At 37.9% G+C, this 23,446-nt stretch overlaps 1 protein-coding gene across 5 annotated transcripts in view; it reads left to right on the top strand.

Moving 5' to 3' along the window:
• Positions 1-22,999, top strand: part of LOC112529198 (isoleucine--tRNA ligase, chloroplastic/mitochondrial) — a 30,083-nt gene extending 7,084 nt beyond the window's left edge. For 2 of the 5 annotated variants that reach the window (XM_025140325.1, XM_025140328.1), the window contains exons 2-22: positions 198-393; positions 694-848; positions 937-1,038; positions 2,122-2,191; positions 2,585-2,697; positions 2,925-2,993; positions 4,058-4,165; positions 4,550-4,697; positions 6,021-6,252; positions 6,371-6,657; positions 6,776-6,912; positions 15,872-16,019; positions 16,401-16,532; positions 16,604-16,732; positions 16,939-17,066; positions 17,149-17,313; positions 17,421-17,546; positions 18,546-18,619; positions 19,721-19,970; positions 20,694-20,873; positions 22,357-22,999. In XM_025140325.1, coding sequence (XP_024996093.1) covers positions 198-393; positions 694-848; positions 937-1,038; positions 2,122-2,191; positions 2,585-2,697; positions 2,925-2,993; positions 4,058-4,165; positions 4,550-4,697; positions 6,021-6,252; positions 6,371-6,657; positions 6,776-6,912; positions 15,872-16,019; positions 16,401-16,532; positions 16,604-16,732; positions 16,939-17,066; positions 17,149-17,313; positions 17,421-17,546; positions 18,546-18,619; positions 19,721-19,970; positions 20,694-20,873; positions 22,357-22,599 — 3,192 coding nt within the window. In that variant the 3' untranslated portion in view covers positions 22,600-22,999. The other 3 variants (XM_025140326.1, XM_025140329.1, XM_025140330.1) reach the window with 3 other exon arrangements.
• The last annotated feature ends 447 nt before the right edge of the window (positions 23,000-23,446 follow it).

Here is a 23,446-nt window from a genome sequence, read left to right as displayed (position 1 = left end):
AAGTAATGTCAAGTAACCCTTTCTTGTTATTATCTTTAACATGTTGAAATATCTGTATGCATGTTTTAGATCACAATCAAGGAAAATTTATTTGATGGTTCATATAATCTTTGTTAGGCTTTTTGAAAGTCGAATTTCATATTCTTTCTTGATGCATTCATAGTATTTCACTAATCTTGTCCTACAAAACTGTTCAGGTTCTGTCATTTAGAAGTTGCTCATCATTTACAAAGTCATCTTTTAGCATAATTGATTTTCGAAGATGCTCTTCCATGGATCTCTCATCTCTCTTCCATTTTACGTATTGCTATATTTATCCTAGGAGTGCCTTTTGCACTCTGTCAAAGCGAAGGTCTCGTGGACCTGTTATGGCTGCCAAGAAAGAATCCAAAGGTACTCACATGATTACAACTTTTTAAAGCGATTTTGGGGAGTAGGCCAGGGCTGGTGATTCAAGACTACTTCTAGAACAATTGAGGGTGAGACTGCAAGTGAGGTTAGGATGATGGTTCCTGTATGAATTTAATCAATGCTGATGGATTATTCCATCTGAGCTACAAGCTAAGTAGTCAGCAAACCATTATAGTACAGATGGATAACCCAATATAAGACCAAAATTGTCTCCTGATAAGTTCTTCCGGAGCTTCTCCTGATCATTTGGTCTTTAACTGATTGATGTATTCCATTGTTTAGGAACAAAGCAAGGAGATGGAAAGTACAAGCATACTGTTGACCTTCCCAAGACAACTTTTGGTATGAGAGCAAATTCTGCTGTAAGGGAGCCTGAAATCCAGAAATTATGGGATGAAAACCAGGTCTTTAAGAAAGTTTCTGAAAAGAATAACGGGGTCAGTTCTGAAGCTTATTTGAGTTCATCTTTTGTACTACAAAGTTCCTATCCCTAGTTCTATCTGATATTGCTTCTGCTTTTAATAGGGAAGTTTTATTCTTCATGATGGCCCTCCATATGCTAATGGTGATTTACACATGGGACATGCATTAAACAAGATCATAAAGGATATTATCAACCGGTATAAGGTATGGTTGCAACATTCACTTTGCACTGTGATATTTGAGACACGCGACAGAAAGATGCACTTAATGTGATTCTGCTTACCATCTTTTCTCATTTGTAATTTAACTTGTAAATAGAAGGGTTTTGTTAGTGTCCATTATCTAACCATTAGTCACATTATTTAAGGTTTTCTGTTATGTTTACTGTTTCCATTCCATGGTTCACTATGTACTTAATTTAAATGGGGTCTCATCCATTAGTAGTATATCAATTAATTCCAAGTTGTATATCATATCAGATCCTAGGTATGATATAAGGAAAAACCTAGCCCCCTCTAAATCTCCACCGCCAAGACCTTACCCTGTGAACCACCCAATTACCTCTACAGTTGGCTGCATGATGACAGCCGCTACCGCTTGCTTGTTCAATGCGACACCAGCAAATCTCTCACCTCCGCCGCACCATCACTGGGACCTCCATAACATTTGTATTAAATATCCCGTTTGGAACTAGCTAGGTACTTCCATTTCATCTGGAATCTTGTGCAATCACGTCTATGATAGGTGGCTACTCTATTCCTAGAAATCTGCAAGAACTTCTGCATCCAAGATGACACAGAGCTGCAGGTTGAGATGGATGCACTACATAAAAAGCTTTTGGAATCTTTCTGGTTGTTCACAGTGAAACTTCAGGGTTCTCTTCACAGACTCAAGTTTTGTCTCATCGTGAAAGGCTATTATCATGCCTACAGAATTCACATGAGAGGCATCTCCTGTAGCGAAAAAAACTGCATTAGCCAAATTGCAGCTTCTAGAAATTTGATACAGATCATTTACAACTTTAACATGTTGATCCCTGTGTACTGTTGCTTTACTTCTATAATTGCATCTAGTTTAATCGTTCCAATATATGGTCAGGAAATTGCTCTCATTCTGTGTTTTGGATAACAAGTAAATCATACCTAACCTACATGGAACTGCCTGTTCTATTAAATGTACCAAGGACTGTCTAGATGTTATGATGTGACTTTGTAAGTAATGATACAATACAGATGATGAATATGTATCTGAACCTCCGTTTATTTTTGATTTTTGCTTTTATAACAGCTTCTTCAAAATTATGAAGTTCATTACATTCCTGGTTGGGATTGCCATGGTCTACCGATTGAATTGAAAGGCAAGTGATAGTTTGTTGCTGGTTTCTTCAGTTTAAATTTTCTGGTTCATGATCTCATTGTGAGACGTGTTTTGGTGAGTGTGTCATACTCCACTTGTGGTTTAAGAATATTCAACAGGGCAACATACAAGACTTATCTTGTCAAGCACTCTTGGTTCATAGATTAGAATGAGCAGCCGCCTTACAACTGCACACAATATGTTAAGTATGAAGAATATTATCGGTTGCTAGACTTTAGGTTCTGCAAAATAAAATCTGGTTGCCATATATTTAAGTTAAAGCGTGAAATGCTTTTATCTTGGTTTGAGCTGTATGTATTGCTATTAGATTGCGAAGGGATATATCTTGGCTTCTAGCTTTAACTATGGGTAATTTTCTGGTGAATTATCTTAGTATTGCAGTCATTGGACCAAGATGCCCGAAAGGGGTTGACACCAATAAAGTTGAGAGCAAAAGCAGCTAAATTTGCCAAAGCAACTGTGAAGGCGCAAATGGCATCTTTCAAGGTCAGTTTAAGCAATTAATCCACCAAACTGAGAGCGCGACATTTAAATTATGTTATTGTTATTTCACATATTTCCTCCATATAGTCGAATACTTATTTACTTGTGAAGTATTTATGTTTTGGTTATGTATATATTTCATATTGTCATATCTTCGGCTAATGATCTGCTTATTTGTTATCATTATTAACGAAGAATAGAATGTAAGTATCTATACTGTCTGTGAACAGAGATTTGGGGTTTGGGCAGACTGGGATCATCCTTATCTCACTCTTGATCCAGAATATGAGGCTGCTCAGGTAACGAGGCCAAATTTTACAGTTCTTAGTGAATTTATTTTAAGATTAGTATCACTACAGCTTCTAATTATTTTTGATGAATAAAGTATGTGAGAATTAAATGGGGATCTGGTAAGTCTCTTCTAATTAATTCCAAGGGTGTTGACCTTGTGGGTAAGGCTTCAACTTGGTGCGTTAGGACTCGGTTCGAATATTGAATACCACAGGTGTTAGCAATTTCTTAGGGCCACGCCTATTGGCCGGAAGGCCTAAAGCTTGCCTGGTTCATTTGGAAGGGGCACTTCCCATGGATTCCGTGTATTAGTTAGCCCAAAGGTACCATAGACCACCGAAGAAGAAACTCTTATATCTTTATCTTATTATACTCTGCAGAGTATTTTGTTGTTAAATAAATTTAGCCATTTCAGCAGATTTGTCACCTTAATCTAAAGAGATTTGGTTGCTAATTTAGTGGGATTAGTTTTCCAAATATCAGCTCAAAGTTTTCTCCTAATCTAAAGAGAAAGTCTCTCCTGAGTTATTTATTTTGGTTTTTTTTTTCTTCTGATTCTTGTTCCTAATAAAGTAGATTGGTGAGCTGCTCATCATCTAGAAATAGTGTATTCCATGGGTTGTACAAGTAAACGAATAAAGAATTGTTCATGACTTTTTTCGGACCATGCTGCTAAAAGCAGTGTGGCAATTCATTGTCATTGGTTCATTGGTTGTCCTGGAAATTCATTCATACCTCCTCCATATGCCATTTTAATTTTACTCATTGGGGCTTATTTTAGTTGTTCATGCTCATCTTGTAGTCCTAAGTTGAAGTGTTTGGCCGTAGAAAAATATGCTTTTCGTGAAATTATCTGTCTGGAGTAAATGGACATACCATGTTAATTTTTAACCTGTAAAATTTTCTCTTATCTTTTCTATGCTTTTATATACAAATCAGTTGGTGAAAATAATTTTTGTGCATCTTGTTTCATCTAGATTACATTGTGGTCTGAAAGGGTAATAATGATAAAAGTTGTAAGTTGCTCGTTTATTGCTATAATTGTTATTCTTTGATTCTTTTGCCTTTCTAGATTGAAGTGTTTGGCCAGATGGTTTTTAGAGGGTACATATATCGTGGGAGAAAGCCAGTGCACTGGAGTCCTTCATCCCGCACAGCTCTTGCAGAGGCCGAGTTAGAGGTAATTGGATCAACGGCCTCTTGTTTGGTTCTAATGTTGTGATATGGTCTGTCTTATGTCAGCTGTTCATTGTTCACAAAATGGCGTTATATCTATGTTTAAGAAAGGAATTCCAGATCTCCGTATTTCCATTCTTCTAGAGGACTCAAAGCGACACTTCTTTTATCTCGTCTGAGAGAACCCATGCGGTCCTTGGCAGGAAGCTTTGGTCATTGCTAAAGTTCCTTCTTTTCTGTAATTTTATGATTTTATCTCACTTTTTTTTCCCCATAAGGCTATTGCTGTACCATTATCACCTGAGTTATAAAGTATCAAATTGTAAGATAATCTTTTAGGAGATGTTGGCTCTTCACCTTTCCTTACTTTCTTGGAAGTTTCATGCAGTATCCTGAAGGCCATGTTTCAAAGAGCATGTATGCAATTTTCAGATTACTAAGTACTCCAACTAATGGTGGATTACTAGATGAATTTCTTCCTAGATTGTGCCTTGCAGTTTGGACCACCACTCCCTGGACTATTCCTGCCAACGCTGGTATGTGTCTTTATCATCCTTCTCAATTTATATACTATATGTTTTATCCGTGTTCTTTCTTCCCCTTTTCTGTTTACTGATGCGATAATGAATTAGTTGAGATGTTGGTATTGTGCCTTGTACTTGTAAGCATAACCCTATAAAGAACATGACATGTCATACTAACCAGTACTCATATCCAACTTCACGGATAACCTCCTTCATATATATGGATCATCAAGAAACTCTTTAAAGTGAGGATACAACTTCAAACATATATTATGAAGGAACCAACACTGTGATTCTTCAAGAAGCTAAGCTTGGATAGGATATCGGGGTCTTATATTTCTTCATAGGCTCACACACATCATGATGGTCTTCTAAACCCTTCGTATGGGATCCCATTATGTAAATCTTTTTTTTGGATCTGCTGAGAACCACTGATCATAATAATACACATAGACGACAAAAGTATCCATTTACTTGAATGGAAATTTGGTTATGCTCACTCTTACCATGTGAAATCTCTCAAGAACGCGTGAAAGAGGAGGAAAATTAACCCTGGGTGCATGCATAGGGGCATAAAAACATCCTCAAATGATTGATCTTTAAGGTATCCTCCTAAACAACAAATCTGGTGGCTGATTTAGAGAAAGTTGGTCTTTAAGACATCATGCAGAAAGCTGTTCTTAACATCGACCTAGGGAAGAGGCTAATGATGAATGGCTGTGTGAGCAACCAAAATGTGAACTAGACTGAAGGTATCTTCAATCAATGTTTTGGCAGCTTCTTAAAGAACCAGAGAGCCATCAAATTTATCTTTTACCTTATACACCCACTTACTAGTTACAAAATTTACGACCCATAAAGACCATTCCAGAAGGGAGGTGAGCCAAACCCAAATACAACTGGCTTGAGGAGAATCCATTCTCTCTTTTCTGCACTGACCAAGTAAATAGGAAGAAACAGTTGCAGATGACTAATAATCCATCTATAGCTCTAAGAAAACAGAGATTTAGCCTTGGGACTTTAGGAAACACAAGGTGACTTCTCTGTGGAGCTCCAGCAAGGGCCTAATAATTGTCAAATTGTTGTTGGGAATCACAGATTGATGCGATTCACATGAACATAGGTCCAATTGCCCGTGGCCTTGATCCTGCAGAATTAAAGTTGTGATGGGTAATTCGAGTTGTTCCAATGCGCTCTCCTTCTTCGTCCCTACCCCCATCTTTCTCTCCCAAACCACATGACCGGATAAACACATGTAACTAATACATGCACCTATAAATACACAATCCCTTGGATACAATCAGTTCTTTATCTGTACTTTCTTTTCTTTCTCAGCTGTTGCAGTGAATTCCAAGCTCCAGTATGCTGTTGTTGAAGTACAGTCCCTTTCACCTGATGCTGCTTCATCTTCCGAAGGTGGAAAGACGAGGCTTGGCAGTGTTTTGAAAGGCAATGAGAGACCATTTTTTATTGTTGCACTGGACCTTGTGCCAACACTAGAAGCAAAATGGTATGTGAAGCTTGCTGTTAAGAAAACAGTTCTGGGTTCAGATCTTGAAAATTGCAGGTACTTAATGACTTAATGTAGACAAACATGGTCTATCTCATGTTTGAATCAAACCGAATTACTTTTATTCAATTAATTATTGATCCAGTAATATTACATCTTTATCATGTGGTCACAGATATGCACATCCAATAAATGGCCAAGAATGTCCTGTTGTCATCGGAGGAGATTATATTACAACAGAATCAGGAACTGGGCTCGTCCACACAGCCCCTGGTCATGGCCAGGAAGATTATATAACCGGCTTAAAATATGGTTTAACTATACTGTCTCCAGTAGACGATGAAGGAAAGTTCACCGAAGAAGCTGGGATCTTTAGTGGGCTTGATGTATTAGGGGATGGCAATGCTGCTGTAATAGATTACTTGGATGAACGTTCATCAATTGTCATGGTAGAACCTTACAGTAAGTCACATCGTCATCTAGACAATCCAAAATGAAAGAATTTTTTGTTCAGCATGATACTATTGAAATGGTTTGATATGAATTTTAATTTAAAGGTCATTGTTTTTCTACATTTTAGAGCACAAGTATCCTTACGATTGGCGAACAAAAAAGCCTACAATTTTTAGGGCAACAGCACAATGGTTTGCGTCTGTAGAAGGATTCCGAGAGGCTGCTATGGATGCAATTAATCAAGTAACATGGACTCCATCTCAGGTACAAGTATATGTGGTTTGAAGTACTATTGTTCTTAAAACAGACCAGCTTTACGTCTTGTGTTAAGCCTCAGCTAAACACAGAAAACTAGTAATGTTTAGGGACTTTTTTTGGAAGGGTGTCCCAGGTTATGCTTGGACTAATCTCGGCAAATTGTGACTGCAAGAAATCAGCCCTAATAAACTCAGTGGCCACAATTGTTGTGTACACCTGGAACTGAACCCTGGGCAGATGGGATATTTCGCCACATCTCCCAGGACTTCAACCACTACACCACAACCCTTGTGGTTAATGTTTAGGGGCTTATGAGATAGCTAAGCCCCACTCATCCACTCTACATGAGTATTGGGACTTGTTAAAATCTATATGTTTTCCTCGTCCTTTCCGTATATGAATAGCTTGCTATGTATGATTTCATGTTGATTTGTAGTAGATTATCATTGTTGTAGCAATCATATTAGATGTGGAACACCTTTAGAGGTTTTTTGTTTAGTCCCCATCCGATATAGCTACATGCTAAAGTGTTATCGTGCATATGCAATTCCACACTAGAACCAAAGTATGGAACAACTAACAACTCCCTTTGCTTTAACAAGAATGGAAATGAATCAGGAACATAATCAAAAACCCAAAAGAAGATGGGAACATTATGATACAAACCAAGAATAATATCCATCAGCCAGGTAAATTCCAAACTAACAGTGATTCCAATCATCAGGTTGTTCAATCCTTATTAGCGTCACATGGGGATTCCACAATGTTCGAGATTAGTTCACTCCTTGTCGACAAAAATGTCTTGTTCCTGAAAAATAGCATTCAGCTCACATGGTTGGAACTTAGGAACATAGAACTCTTGATGGCTCTTCCTCACGAGTCACGACTCCCCTGTTCTCCCAGAAAGAAAATTTCATTTGAAATTCTGACAATTTTGAAAGAACCTCCATAACACTTCTTAGAATGGCATCAAGCATTCTTGAAGGGAACAGAACATGGTCTAGTCACTGGTGTACTCAGTGAGGTGGAACTGTTGGAAAATTTTCATCTGTACTCTTAATCTTTTTGTTCCATGTACTGATTTGACAATTTGTATAAAATCGATTTTATATGAAATAAACAGCTACATTCTTTTTGTAATCAGAGAGAACTAGGACCGAGATATTAGAGAGAATTCTCTATTATATGATTAATCAGAAAAAAATTCAAATTTACAAGAAGAGAGACACTATATATAGACATAATTACACGGGAAACCCTAACCCTAAACCCATCGGGCTTGGACACATTACCATAAACAGGTTACTTAATTAACACTCCCTCTTAAGCTGGAGCATATATATTGATCATGCCCAGCTTGTTACAAAAAGATGTGATTCAGTTCCCTGGTAATGCTTTGGTGAAGACGTCGGCTAATTGATTGCTAGTTCTGACATGACAGGTTGAAATAGATCCATCTTCAAGCTTTTCCCGAGTGAAATGACAATCTATTTCAATATGCTTAGTTCTCTCGTGAAATACAGGATTGCTTGCAATATGGATAGCTGCCTCATTGTCACACCATAAATTCATCGGTTTAGATTGATTAAATCCAATCTCTCCCAATAGATTATGCAGCTATATCAACTCACAAGTAGTTTGAGCCATTGCACGGTATTCAGATTCAGCGCTTGATCTTGATACAACATTATGCTTCTTGCTTTTCCAAGATACCAGATTCCCTCCCACAAAGACACAATAGCCTGTTGTTGATCGTCTGGTTGTAGGGTCTCCATCATAGTCTGCATCAGTAAACCCTTCTATGACATGACCATGGTTTTGGTACTTGATGCCATAACCAGGAGCTCTCTTCAGATATTTCAAAATATGGCAGACTGCATCCCAATGTGTAGTTCTTGGAGACGACATAAATTGACTCAATACACTTACCGGAAAGGCAATATCGGGACGCGTGATTGTCAGATAATTCAGCCGTCCCACAATTCTCCTGTACTTCTCTGGGTTCTCAAGAGGATCCACATCATCAGACTTCAGCTTTACATTCGGAACCATAGGAGCTTCACATGGTTTTGTGTCGATCATGCCAGAATCATGTAGTATGTCAAGGCAGTATTTTCGTTGAGATAGGCAAATTCCTTTGTGATTCCGAGATACCTCAATACCCAAGAAATATTTCAGTGGACCAAGGTCCTTAGTTTGAAATTGAGATGCGAGGAATTCTTTCAACTTCTTAATTCCATTCTCATCACTKYCYGTAATCACAATATCATCGACATAAACCACTAGCAGGATACATCCAGAATCAGWWGAAGTAAAGAAYACTRAGTGGTCATATGAGCTTCTTCGTAACCCAAATGTAGTTACCACARAACTKAACCGACCGAAYCATGCACGAGGTGATTGCTTTAGGCCGTATAACGACTTCCGTAATTTAYAGACCTTYCCAGACTCCCCCTGAGCAACAAACCCRGGGGGTTGCTCCATGTAGACTTCCTCTAGCAGATCGCCATGTAAGAAGRCGYTTTTCACATCTAATTGGTGAAGAGGCCAATTATAGGTAGCAGCTAGAGAGATGAAAAGCCGAATAGACGCCATCTTTGCAACAGGAGAAAAAATCTCAGAATAATCCACTCCATAAGTTTGGGCATACCCCTTTGCAACCAAACGAGCTTTTAACCGTGCTATCGAGCTATTAGGATTAACTTTCACAGTAAACACCCACTTACAGCCAATTGCTCTTTTGCCAGCAGGTAACTCTACCAAATCCCATGTGGTGTTATGATCAAGAGCATTAAGCTCATCAATCATAGCATCCCGCCATCCAGGATGAGTCAAAGCTTCTCCAACCGTAGATGGAATAGGTATAGAATCAAGGTTAGAGACCAAAGAACGAGATGACCTGGAGAGTTTATCATAAGAAACAAAGGAAGCAATAGGATACGTGCAGGAACATTTACCTTTCCGGAGAGCAATAGGAGCGTCAAGATCAGGATCCTCATTTACTGGAGTGGGTATAGAAGCTTCAAGAGGTACATCTTATGGGGATGGTGGATCTGCAGACTCAGATGATATTGGTGAAGACGGAGGAGGTCGTTCGCGCCTATTATATACATGAACAATAGGTGGTCTGGTTGCTTGAGTAGTGGACTCAGGAGTGGGTATGGTATACACCAACAAGTCATCATCTTTCTCATTTAAAGGAGTCAGTGGGGAATTGGGAAGAACGGCACGTTCTCATGGAAGGTAACATCCCGAGATACAATATAGCGGTTAAGATTAGGAGAGAAGCACCTGTAACCCTTTTGGAGACGAGAGTACCCAAGGAACACGCATTTCAGAGATTTGGGATCAAGCTTGGTGATAGTGGGGCGTGTGTCACGAACAAAGCATGTAACACCGAAGATCTTTGGCTCAATAGGGAATAATCGTTGTMYTGGGAACAAAACAGAGAATGGAGTTTCTCCATTCAGGACAACAGACGGCGTTCTATTGATAAGAAAACAGGCTGTTGATATCGCATCGGCCCAAAAAGACTTAGGGACGGACATCTGAAACAAAAGTGCTCGGGCAACCTCAAGGAGGTGACCATTTTTTCGTTCGGCTATCCCATTTTGTGTTGGAGTATCAACACATGAGGACTCATGAAGGATACCATTTTGCAACATATAGGATTGAATTTGTTGGGATACATACTCTTTTGCATTGTCACTTCGTAAGGTTTTAATAGATGTTTGAAACTGAGTTTGGATTTCAGAATGAAATGAACGTAAATGATTAAACACTTCTGAACGGTTTTTCATGAAGTATAACCAAGTAATTCGAGAATAATCATCTACAAACGTAACAAAATACTTAAAACCAGACTTAGACGTTACAGGACATGGGCCCCAGACATCAGAATATACTAATTGAAATGGGGACGCAGCCCGCTTATTGACTCTAGGACTTAAGTGAACACTTTGATGTTTGGCAAACTGACATGACTCACATTGTAAATACTGTAAATGGGAAAATTCAAGACACAACTTCTTGAGACTCTGTAAGGAAGGATGACCTAGTCAACAATGAACTTCAAAAGGAGATGATGAACTGGAACTTGCCAAGGAATATGGTTTGGGTGGTTCAAATATGTATAGGCCATTCGACTCCCGTCCTCTACCAATAATCCTCTTCGTCTGCAAATCCTGAAAGATACAATGATCAGGAAAGAATGAGACACTACAATTCAAAGTGCGAGTAATTTTGCTCACAGACAGTAAGTTAAAGAAAATTTTGGTAGGCTCAGGACTGAGGATAACGAGACAGATGGGGACAATTTAACAGTGCCAGACCCAATTATTTGGGAGACAGATCCATCAGCTACTGTGACTTGAGCTGAGGATGCATGTTTATTGATATTTAGGAGAAGGTGGGAATTACTAGTCATATGGTCTGAGGCACCTGTATCAATGACCCATTTGGAGGAGGATGATACAAAGCATTTGCCAGAGTTACCTGTCTCAACAAACATAGCAGTGGAAGCAGCAGGGTGCTCATTTACCAGATGAGGTTCCTCTTTGTGTCTCATAGCTGTGTCATCTGATGTAGTTGCAGCATGTGCTAAGGAGAGTCTCGATTTCTAACCTGCCGTTTCTTGCATTTAAACTTAGTATGACCAAGTTCATGACAGTAGTGGCACTCTACGTCTGAGTTAAAATCAGTTGGTAGATCATTGTGGCCTCCTCTAGTGCTACCCCTTCCACGATAGCCACCTCGAAAACCGCCACGGTATCCACCTCGGCTAAGTAAAGCCGAATTATGATCAGATGGTGGAGTAGGCTGAAAATCTTCATGTCGAAGAACCCGAGCAAGAGTCTCTTGAAGAGAAGGTATCACGGATTCATTTAAGAACTGAGATATGATGGAATCATATTATGGGCGTAAGCCAGGAAGCTTATAACAGCAATCTGTTCCCTTTGAGTCTGCATAGTTTTCACATCAGTACTCAATGGGAGAAGAGAGTTCATTTCCTCATATATCTTCTTGAATTCCATGGCATAGGCGGTAAGTGATCGGTCCTGTTGTTCCCCACGATGGAATGACTTACATATGCTGTAAATCCTTGAAATATTACTTTGTCCGGAGTACAGGAAATCAAGATATTCTATTAGCTCTTTCACATATTCACAGTGACTGATTAAAGTTGAAACGGAGGGCTCAATAGAATTTATAATTTGCAAGAACATACGGGCATCTTGTTGTAACCAAAGGTCACGATTACCCGTAGTGGGAGGGTTAGATTCCAGATGGGAAGTCATTCCCATACTTCGAACATACAAACGAATCGTTTTGATCCATTCGAAGTAATTGTTACCATTAAGCTTGTTTTCAGTAACTTTACTACTGGCTGAAATTATATCAGGAACACAGTACTACCGGAGGCTTATCATCAGTGTTCGTCATATTAATCAAATCAGAAACGAACACCCAAGGGACAGATTATCAAAGGAAACCAGACTAAACAGATAGCAATTAACAGAGTTTGACCAAACAGATGAGAACAGATTTGTTGCGACTAGATAACAGCAAAATTAGACCAAAAAGATGCCGGAAAACAAACCAGATGGGGATTCCGACCAGAACCCTAAAAGTCGAAGGTCGTCGGAGGCCGGAAAAGAGCTCACGCGCCGGCGCGTGGAGGCATGACGGAGGCGGACTAGGGTTCCGGCGACGGCGGGGGGTTCCGGCGTGAACAGTAACTCCGATGTGAACAGTAACAACGATAAACCCTAGGCTCTGATACCATGTAATCAGAGAGAACTAGGACCGAGATATTAGAGAGAATTCTCTATTATATGATTAATCAGAAAAAAAATTCAAATTTACAAGAGGAGAGACACTATATATAGACATAATTACACGGGAAACACTAACCCTAAAGCCCATCGGGCTTGGACACATTACCATAAACAGGTTAATTAATTAACACTTTTAAAAGGATTTGATTTTGTTTCATTGATTTTCGACTCCTATAGTGACTTCTCGTGATGATTGAGCAATTTAACAACTACAGTTTTGTTTTATATATAACCAAACTAAACCAAACCGAGCCAGTAAATTCCCACTAGAAAGTAGGGTTTGGAGGATGCTATGTATGCTGGTCTGACCTCTACCCCAAAGAGTAGAGCAACTATTTCCATGAAGACCCCTGACTTGTGCTAGAGCGTGAGCTATCAGATAGCAGGAACAACGACTAGTACATGGTGAACATAGAATGGAAAAAAAGTAACGAGTAGGTACATTGGAAACATACAAAAGGTAAGGCAAGGTAAATACACACAAAGCAAGTAAAGCAAGACACGTTTCTAGTCTAAACTGTCAACCCTCTACTCCTGCAACATCTCCAACTCCCTTCTACCCGACCAAGCTAGCTAGGTTCTCAGATCTAGTCTGCTACCCTAGTCCTACATCTCCAGATACTGCTATCAAAGGTGATGTCCTTAGAAATAAGGGGGTCATGTCCATCCTCAACTTTTCCTCCCACGTCCTCCTCGTTCTTCCCCTCTCCTCATCCCCTCAACAGTAACATAAATGTTCTGAATTGCTTCACGAAAGTTTCTCCATTGAAATTTGATCCAACAGTAACACAAATTAAAAATTAGACAACTTCTGTTTCTTTCATTGGTTTCGTTCTAGACTAGAAGCATATGCATATACATATACTTGTGCATACACACACACACACACTGTTTTTAAAGAACGGAAACGAGGCTCGAGGCGTTTTCACTTTTGGCACGTGAGGCGTAATCCCCAAAAAACATAATATATATATATATATATATATATACTTGTACATAGCATATATACAAATACAAAATATAGATATAATACTCACAGTTGCTACAAGTCTCCAATGCAGCAGGGTAAAGAGGAGGAGAAGTCATGAGGTTGTATGAGGAAAAGTTACGGGGTTTGAAAAAGAGAGCTGCCAGTTATGTTTGTTATAAAATATAATATTAGGGTTGTTTTTAGTCATTTATTTAAATAAAATAAAACACATCCACTTGCAGATAATAGAGGTATCATTAACCTACTAAAACTCTAATCCACCAAAACTCTAATCCACCAAGACTAGCCCGCTAAACTCTTAACCCGTTAAAAGTCTGATGCCTGTTCATAGTTTCACCGCCTCACAGATTTTTCACTGCCCCACACTTGTAAGGCGTAGTCATCATCAACAGAATAAAAGGCAAAGCCTCATAGACGGTTTTGGGTCGCCTCAACATGAGGCGCGCCTTGAGGAACATGCCTCTACCGTTTTTTAAACAATACACATACATATGCATACACAATATAGACATACACATAGGTAATATGTATATGCGTTATAGGTATTGGTATATCTTTTGTATTCTTAGCATGTCTAAGGTCATATATGGCACTTACTATTGGCTTGAGGGAGTATAAATCTTCATTGAAGATCAATATTCTCCTGTAAAGGTGAGTATAAACCTTGTAAAGGTGAGTAGGAGAATATAGATTGGTTTTTCTTGTCTTAGACTAGCTTTACTCCATCTTGGCTATCTTGAGCTTATTATAAGTTTTTCTTTTTCTGCTTACTACTAGGGATTTCAAATTCCTATGTCGGATCTCATAGCCCCTGTAACCTTCACTTCACAGCCTGATTTATGCACTTTAAAAGCGCACGTCTATAAACAACTTTCAGAAAGAAGCGAACGAGGTCTTTGTCCACCGCAACCATCCTCCAAGAGTGCGAGACAACCTGACCGCTAAACAGTTTCTCTAGGGTACCATGCATTGGTATACTACGTAGAGTATCTGCTGACAGTATTTGCATGCGTTAGTAGTAAGCAGAAAATGAAAAGCTTATCAATAAGCTCAAGATGGAGTAGGGCTAGGCTAAGACAAGACAGACCGATCTATATCTCCAGCTTGTCTTGATGTGTGAGTAGCGGGGAGGAAAGAAAGGGCAGTATTGCGGTAGATGATGATAAGAGAAGGCACTGCGTAGCGGAATGGATGAGCAAAATTTGTTTTGCCATGGAGTGGGTAATGTCCCAAGTAAAGGCGAGCATGAGAATATATATTCTAAGCTAATAAAATCACAGACTGCCAAGATTTCTGAATGTTTTGCTTAGTTGGAATTGAAAATGTTTGTAACTGTTGAAGCAATGGGTGATTCCTGTATACATGTTTGCATCTCTATTCCTATTTTTATTTTTCAGTTGTAATTTTATAACCATTTGCTACTTCTAGGAATCTGCCTGTATCAACTAATGCACAAAGGACCACTTAACCGAGTTTGGACCGAGGACCTGCCCAAAAAACGGGCCTTTTAAAAGGCCCGTCCCAAGGATTGGTTATAGGCGAAAACCCGTTTTGGTCCTAAATTTTGAACCTGGGACCGGTCCTTGACTGGTTAAAAAAAGCCTGGATAAAGCCCAAAAACCGGTCAGTGATTAACCAAAAATTGGTCCCATTAAGGCCTGGTCAAGCCCAATTAAAGCCCGAAAAATCAGTCAAAAGCCGTTTTACCCAAATTATTTATTATGACTTAAAATTTGAAAAATACTAAAACAATAACTTTTGGTCATCAATAGTGAAATTAATGCAAGAATTTTTTTATAAAACATTTTATAGATATGTCAGTTTTTTCGTGACTCTTAAACGCAACATGCAACAAAAAAGGACCGGTCCGGTCTTTTTTGGCTAAAAAAGGAACGGTCTCTTGGACCGGTGAAAGCCCGGTCCTTGTGCACCTCTAGTATCAACCATTCATTCTGTGAATGATAAAGAAGGTATTTTATTCTTTCAGATTTTTCTCTTGAAAATATATAAATAATGGTGAACATTTTAGTGACACAATCATCTAAGATAGTGATTATCCTCTATTACTAACGAGCAGTCGAGCATATGTACTTTGTTGGTAGCATCATTCTAAATTATCATGATCTTTGTTATTCAGGCAGAAAACAGAATTTCGACAATGACTTCCAGCCGCTCTGATTGGTGTATATCTCGTCAGAGGACATGGGGTGTCCCAATTCCAGTCTTCTATCATGCAGAAACAAAGGAACCTCTGCTAAATGAAGAGACTGTTAATCATATCAAGTGTAAGGGACTGAGATTAACTGACTACTTTCTAGCTTCTTGGAGTGGGTTAGAATATCTAAGATTTTTAACATATATTACTGTTCCATGATATCTGTATCTGGTGTTATTTTTTATTTTCTTTCCATTTCGAATTCTACCGTGAGGCCAAATGCATAAAATGGTCACCATGTGCCACGGTTGCTCTTTGGTGGGATTATTGTTATGTAACAAGAAGCTACACATAAATAAAGGTGGTAACTTGGGTGACTATTTTATGCGTTTGACCCTCTCCTTTTAACCTGATTGTATGTTCTTGAAAATTTAGGAAAAACAAATTACATCAGATTACGAAAATGAACTTACAGTTATGGACTGTACTTTTAAATGATTGTATTTGGCAGCAATTATTTCCCAAAAGGGCAGCGATGCATGGTGGTACATGCCAGTAGAAGAATTGCTTCCTGAGAACTATCGTGATAAAGCATCAGATTATGTGAAGGGAACTGATACAATGGATGTTTGGTTTGATTCAGGTATATTACTGGTTAATAGAGACTGTTAATTGAACATGTACCTTGACCTAATAAACATGAGCTAATTGCAGGTTCTTCTTGGGCTGCTGTTTTGGAGAGTAGAGATGGCCTTAGTTGTCCTGCAGATTTGTACGTTGAAGGTACCGATCAGCATCGGGGTTGGTTTCAAAGTTCTTTATTGACCAGTGTTGCCACAAAAGGTACATAGACTATGAATGCATTCTTATTCCAACAGTGTTCCATTTGTTATCATCATCTTCATTGTAGTAGTTGTTATCGCTTGTTGCATGTTGGTTTTGCTAGTACTTTGCCTTTATTACTACTACTACTACTATTATTATTATTATTATCACCACCGCTATGACTACCTATTTTATTATTAATCTTATTTTGTTAAATATCGCAGGAAAAGCTCCATATTCTGGAGTTATAACCCATGGATTTGTGCTGGATGAGAGAGGTTTAAAAATGAGTAAATCTTTGGGTAATGTAGTTGATCCACGTACTATAATTGAAGGAGGGAAGAATCAAGAGGTTAGTGGTTGTTTTGCAGTATTGATAACTGATAAGAACAATTTTTTAATAGTGGATTAATTGTTTCCAATTTTTTCTCCAGGAAGCACCTTCCTATGGTGCGGATGTGCTTAGGCTCTGGGTCTCAAGTGTAGATTATACCGGAGATGTTCTGATTGGACCTCAAGTCCTCCGTCAAATGTCCGACATATATAGGAAGCTAAGAGGAACTTTGCGGTTTCTTTTGGGAAATCTTCATGATTGGAAAGTATGTATTGGATTCTGAATACACTTCACTAATGGTCTTGCTATACCTTGAACGGTAGTAATTTTTTGTTTATCTCCTTTACCTTGTATTTTGATTTACTTTTTCAGGCCGGAAATGCTATTGCATATGATGAACTTCCTGAGATTGATCGGCATGCTCTGTTTCAGCTTGAGAATGTTGTGAAAAACATCAAAGAAAGCTATGAAAGCTATCAGTTCTTCAAAATATTCCAGGTAAAAAATGTTATCTAGCTGCCGTCTTAAACTAAAGGTTGGAAGACGTATATTGTTCCCAAATGGCTTTTGATTGTTCCACTTCTGCACCCTTTGACTTGGGAAGAGTAAAAAGAAGATAAGAAAAGGAACTATATTGAGAAGTAAGGCATCCATTTTTTGTTAAAGTGAGTGACACCTATTTGCCAACCCATAATGTGATGGAAGATTTATTTGAAGTACTGACCTGTCACTCCCAAATGAGGTGCACTGATGTGGCTTCCCGCTCCTATGAGGTCGGCTCAGGAACAACTAGTTATGGATATGATTTGAGAACAATCTGCTCAGGAACAACTAGTAGGGAACGGGATACTTCTATCAGGTTTTTAAGATTTTTAATCATGAAACCTGGGTTGCCAATCAGCAACTGATTATGTGATTATGTAGTTCCCGTTTTTCCTTTTCTTGATGCATCTGATTCATGGTTAGATGAAATTCTATCATGAAATGAGATACGATTGCTGGATAGGGCATTCGTTTCTGGTGATACTTTTACATATCTAGTAGGCTTGCAAGGGTGTAAACATACACAGCATTACTCCAGCCCATGGAGAGGTTATTCACATATATTTTTTCATATCCAGTAGGCTTTCAGGGTTGTTATAGACAGACTTATCCCCTCAGAATTACTCCCTCGTGGTCATAGCATAATACTTATGCAAGTATATGGATGTTGACTTATTACCATTAACTCAAAATGTTCTAAAATATGGTCTTAATGGTCTATCCAAAATCATGATGTGAAAAGATGGCAATTGCCATTTTACTTGCAGTACGTGTTAATAGAACACCTGATAGATTCCTTTAATGAATATATACTAATGTGCCATCAACACTCGAAAGGGGGAGAATCGATTTTTTTAAATTTAGTTTTTGCAAGATGACAGTTTGGTTGCTCATTCTTTCATAGTGAAAGGTTTTCTTATTTTTATGTCATAATTTTTATTTGTTCCATTTCAGATCATTCAACGATTCGCTATTGTCGATCTCTCAAATTTCTATTTTGATGTTGCCAAAGATCGCCTTTATGTTGGGTACACCTTTTTTCCAATGCACCTCCCTCTCTTCTCTCTCTCTCTCTCTCTCTCTCTCTCTCTCTCTCTCTCTCTCCCTCCCTCAGTATGAATCCAATATCTTATTTGTGCTTTAGTTAAGATCTGTTGTAATACTGGACTTTACTCATGTTTACTGTTGTAATTTAATTAGAAGGGAAGCTCAGTTGCTAGTATGCTAATTAACCCAATTGAGAAGGGATTCTATGGTGCAACAATTAGAACATTATCAAGTTTATAGTTGAGGAAAAATCACCTCTTCATACCCTAATCATAGTATCTTTATGTCATTGTGCTAACTGATCGAATGATAGTTCCATCAGATCTTTCACAGAAGAATAATCTGAGAAAAAGATTGTTCAAGGAGTCGTTTAGGCGCCAGAACATCTTGAACTATACCTGCTGTTATACAGACACTAAAAGATATAATCATCTTCTCTTCGATCCCTCGTATCCCTTCTGCTCTAAAATGTCTTTGTAACCACCGTGTTTGCATTACTTCACCACCAAAATAAACAATGGCTTCAAGATGAAGTTCAAAAAGTTTTTACATTCATTTAGATAGCCAATGTAATTATGTTTAGAGAAGTTGTTGACACAAAAGTTATCCATTTCTGAAAGTTACTTGGTCCTTTAGATCAACTTAAAATTTGAGTAGAAATGAATCCTCTTTTGGTTCATGTTGCAACATGCAGAAATGGTGTATGTTTCACTAACCTGTAAAACTGGATTTTTAGTATTTTCAATCGTTTCACTTCAGTCATCTTTTAGTAATTTTCCTGGCTTAGGGAATCCATCTTCACTTCCGCTTCTCAATCAACTTTTGGAGATGGGAAGTAAAAAGGAATCTGTCACCACTTTATCCTTCCATGGTTGAAGTGACCAAGTGGTCAACAGCAGCAGCCTTAATGACATTTCTGAATAATCAAAAGTTTTTAATGATTACATTTGTGTGTAGTTAAACAATTGTTTTCCTCTATTACATGCTGCAAGATATTATAAAAGGATATTCTTATGATTTAGAGAAGTTTGATTTGCTTTATAGTCTCATGAGTAGACTTTGGTATGTTGATTCTATTTCAGGGGTGCTTCAAGTTTTACTAGAAGAAGCTGTCAAACGGTGCTTGCAGTTCATCTACTCTCCATAGCTAGAGTAATTGCTCCAATACTGCCTCATCTGGCTGAAGATGTGTGGCAGAATCTCCCTTTTGAATATACTGTTGACAATGCTGACGTAGCCAAATTTGTTTTCGAGTCAAAATGGCCAGCAGTAAATGAAAGATGGCTCGCCTTTCCTGAGGAAGATGTTGATTTATGGGAGAAAGTTCTTGAGGTAACCATTCTGTCTGCTGACTTAAGGGAATCATGTTATCTAATTATTGATTTAGATATTGAGCATCACATAATCAAATATTAAGTGAAGAAGTCTTCTCTTTTGGTTAAAACCTAGTTATGTTGCCATCTAATTTGTTAAGAATAGTACACTTGTTCCTCCCAATTGAACTCCTAGATGTTAAACTTCCTAGCCATATTTAGGGGTGTACAAAAAACCGCCAAACCGCTCAACCCTCCCAACCCAACCCGCTAATAACCCAATTAATCCCAAGCCGCTAAATCGCCAACCTGTCAAACCGCTAAACCGCCAATTAAGAGTGTTGAAATTGGATTATCCTAGCTCAACCCAACCCAACCCGCCTCTTAACATATATAACTTCGTTAAATTTTTATTTATATTTATATATAATCTACTAGTCTAATATACACACACACACATATATATATGTGTGTGCGTGTGTGTCCTTATTTGCACTATTTTTTTTGTTAAGTTGTAGCCTGTAGGCAAATTTTAAACTACAGGACCAATAAATCTAGCTCAACTCCATGGTCCACAAAGAACTGAAGTGTGATTCTTCTGTGATATCAACTTTTTATTTTAGTATGCCACCTTTGATTGCCACATACCTGTGACCACAATAATCTAGCTGTGATTTTGATAAATTTTTATTATTTCTGGTTGAACAATTTTACGTGCATCTAATTCATACAAATTTGCTAGTTGAGAACCGAGGTGAATAAAGCATTGGAGTCTGCTCGCACGGGCAAACTCATTGGTTCCAGTTTGGAGGCAAAGGTCTATCTCCACAGCTCTGATGATATCCTTGCTGCAAGATTAACGAGAATGTGTGAAGCTAATATTGATGCAGATTCGCTGCATCGCATATTTATAACTTCTCAGGTATTTCTGTTTAGTTTTGTACATATGATTATTTATGAAGTTGTATTTGATATTTTGGCTAGTTTTTATATCTGGCACTTGGCACTGAAACTCCTATAGACCTATACAAGGTGGTCTCAAACTATGATAACCATTAAACATAATACCCAATTACAGCTAGTTAGAAATATAAAAACTACTATCAGCATATGATAAAGAAACTTTCTCATTATGAAACTTAATTGACATTGTTTCTTGAATCACTCCAAATTACCATTAATATTCTGCATTATTTCTATAAATGGGCAATTTTTATTAATTTTATATTGAAATAGATTTAATAGAATTCAGCGGTGCATCTATCGTGGAATTTGATAAAGAACTCAAAAGTGACACTTAAATGTAACAAGGGGATCAATAAGAGGTATATACAAGAATTGTTAAAGATTTTTGTAACATCCCGTTCCCGTGGGTATCATCCTTTGCCCTTAGTACAAGTGAATGAAAGAAACTTCATATTTTAAACTTTTATTTCATTATAATAGAACTATTACAGCAGCGGAAATGCGGAAATTTACAACTTATGATATTCTAACATCTTGCCTTGATTCCTGAGATACATACATGAATACGTAAGCTAAAAGCTTAGTGGGTAGTTATGGTTTCATGATAAAACATTCTTTCCAAATAGTTAAAATAATTCTTATAAACTATCATGTATAAAAACATGTCATTGAGATCTCATGGTTGCATGTTAAGTAAACCAACTTCTCATAGTTTCTTTAACCTCGGGTCCACATAAGAACTCTTATGATAGTTTAACACCTAATTTTGAGGATAAGAAAATCTTGACACCTCATGCTTAATATAAAGGAATCGTCACATATCATGCTTAATATAAAGGAATCTTGACACCTCATGCTTCTAGCTTTTATTTGTCATGTTTCTAGCTCTTACTTGTCATCATGAATTTTGCCAATACATGCTTCTAGCTTTGACAACTCATAATTAGCTTGCTTTGTCATAAGATTTTTGTGGCTCATGTTGTTTGTTTATAAGTAGCTTAGTTAGCTACTTATGTGCTTATTGGTAAGTAGCTTCGTAAGCTATTTGCCTTATAAATATGATAGTTTAATAAATGCTACAACTGTTGGACTCTTTTAAGAGTACTTAATTTACTTACAAAATCTTGTATTTAAGGCTTAAATATTGAGATTTAGCAAATAAAGAAACTAGGGTGTTACAATTTTTGACTAAACTGTATGAAGTGCTGAAGTGCGAGCTTCTTGCCCTTCTCCGTTACATATCATTGAACTCAGTTAAGTAGCAGAAATCCGTGTTTCCCGGTTACTATTCCTAGAATAAAACCCAAAATCTTAGTTTTATTCTCCAACCCAACGATTTTAGGTGTTAAATTTAGGTTTTTTTTAATTTATGTGACAACTCCCAGAGACTGTTTCAGATGATATATGGTGTTCAAAAAGCGTATTGGTCATAATTGCAGGTTGAGATTCTTTCGAGTTTGGAGGATGCACCAACCGCAAATATACCATATTCCGGAGAATATTTGATTGAAGGCGAAAAGAAAATATGGATTGGCATATCACGTGCAGAAGGTTCGAAATGTGAAAGATGCTGGAACTTCTCACCTCAAGTTGGTTCTTTTGTTGACCATCCCACACTTTGCCGACGCTGCTATGATGTTATTGCCGATCAACCACTTCCTGCTCTTGCAGCTGTGAGTTGAGCTTTATGTAGGTAATCAATCTCTTCACAAAGATGAATTATCTACATAATTCACCATCTTTTTAAGTCGATAATCTCAACTTTGTTTTAAAGCAACGAAAGTGAAGTGGAAAGTTAAATCGAGGGGAGGAGTACCAGGATTGCACATGCTTCATAGCATGGAGTATGGAGTTACATTCAGAGTGACATGAGGGTAAAAGGAACTCTATTAGCTTTAGAATAATACATAGTTAAAGGTTCCAATATTGATTACATGATAGAACTCTGCCTGCAGATCATAAATTATGAAACTCTTATTTTATTCTTAACATTTAATGTATTTTTTACAAGCAATGAGACTCTTTATTCATTTTATTGAACACAATATGGCATATGGAATGTTCATGTGTTATTGATTTTCCTAACCCTCACCTTTTTCTATTCCCTCTATTTCTTTGGGGAAATTTTTATCTTATTCACACGTTTTTCACAAAGTCGGGGTCTTCACGGAAACAGCCACTCTGGAGGTCAAATCTGCATATGTTTGGCCCCTCCAAAACCATACCTTCGGGTGGGATATAGTTGGCTTGTTTGGTTTGATTTTGTTTTGTTTTTGTGCACATGCTTTTAGGTTGCAAGCAAAACTCCCACCCAGAACTATGTTCCCAGTTTCTTTACCGTGTTATTCAAAATATACAAAATGCCTGTTTTTTATGACCGGATGGACTCATTCTCGACGAAAAATGTAGAACTGGTCAGGCTTTTGGACCTGGAGTCTGAGTCTACGTCCAAGTCCAAGCGGGTCCAGGGTCCATCTGCAGATTTAGCATGGCAGTTTCATTTTATTAAATGATCGTTTCATTCCTTTA

The sequence above is a fragment of the Cynara cardunculus genome (assembly GCF_001531365.2).
Source record: "Cynara cardunculus var. scolymus isolate 2C chromosome LG 16, CcrdV1, whole genome shotgun sequence".
In the NCBI taxonomy this organism is placed as follows: domain Eukaryota; kingdom Viridiplantae; phylum Streptophyta; class Magnoliopsida; order Asterales; family Asteraceae; genus Cynara; species Cynara cardunculus.
The sequence above is the reverse complement of the archived record's forward strand: the minus strand, read 5'-3'. Positions and strand labels throughout refer to the sequence as shown.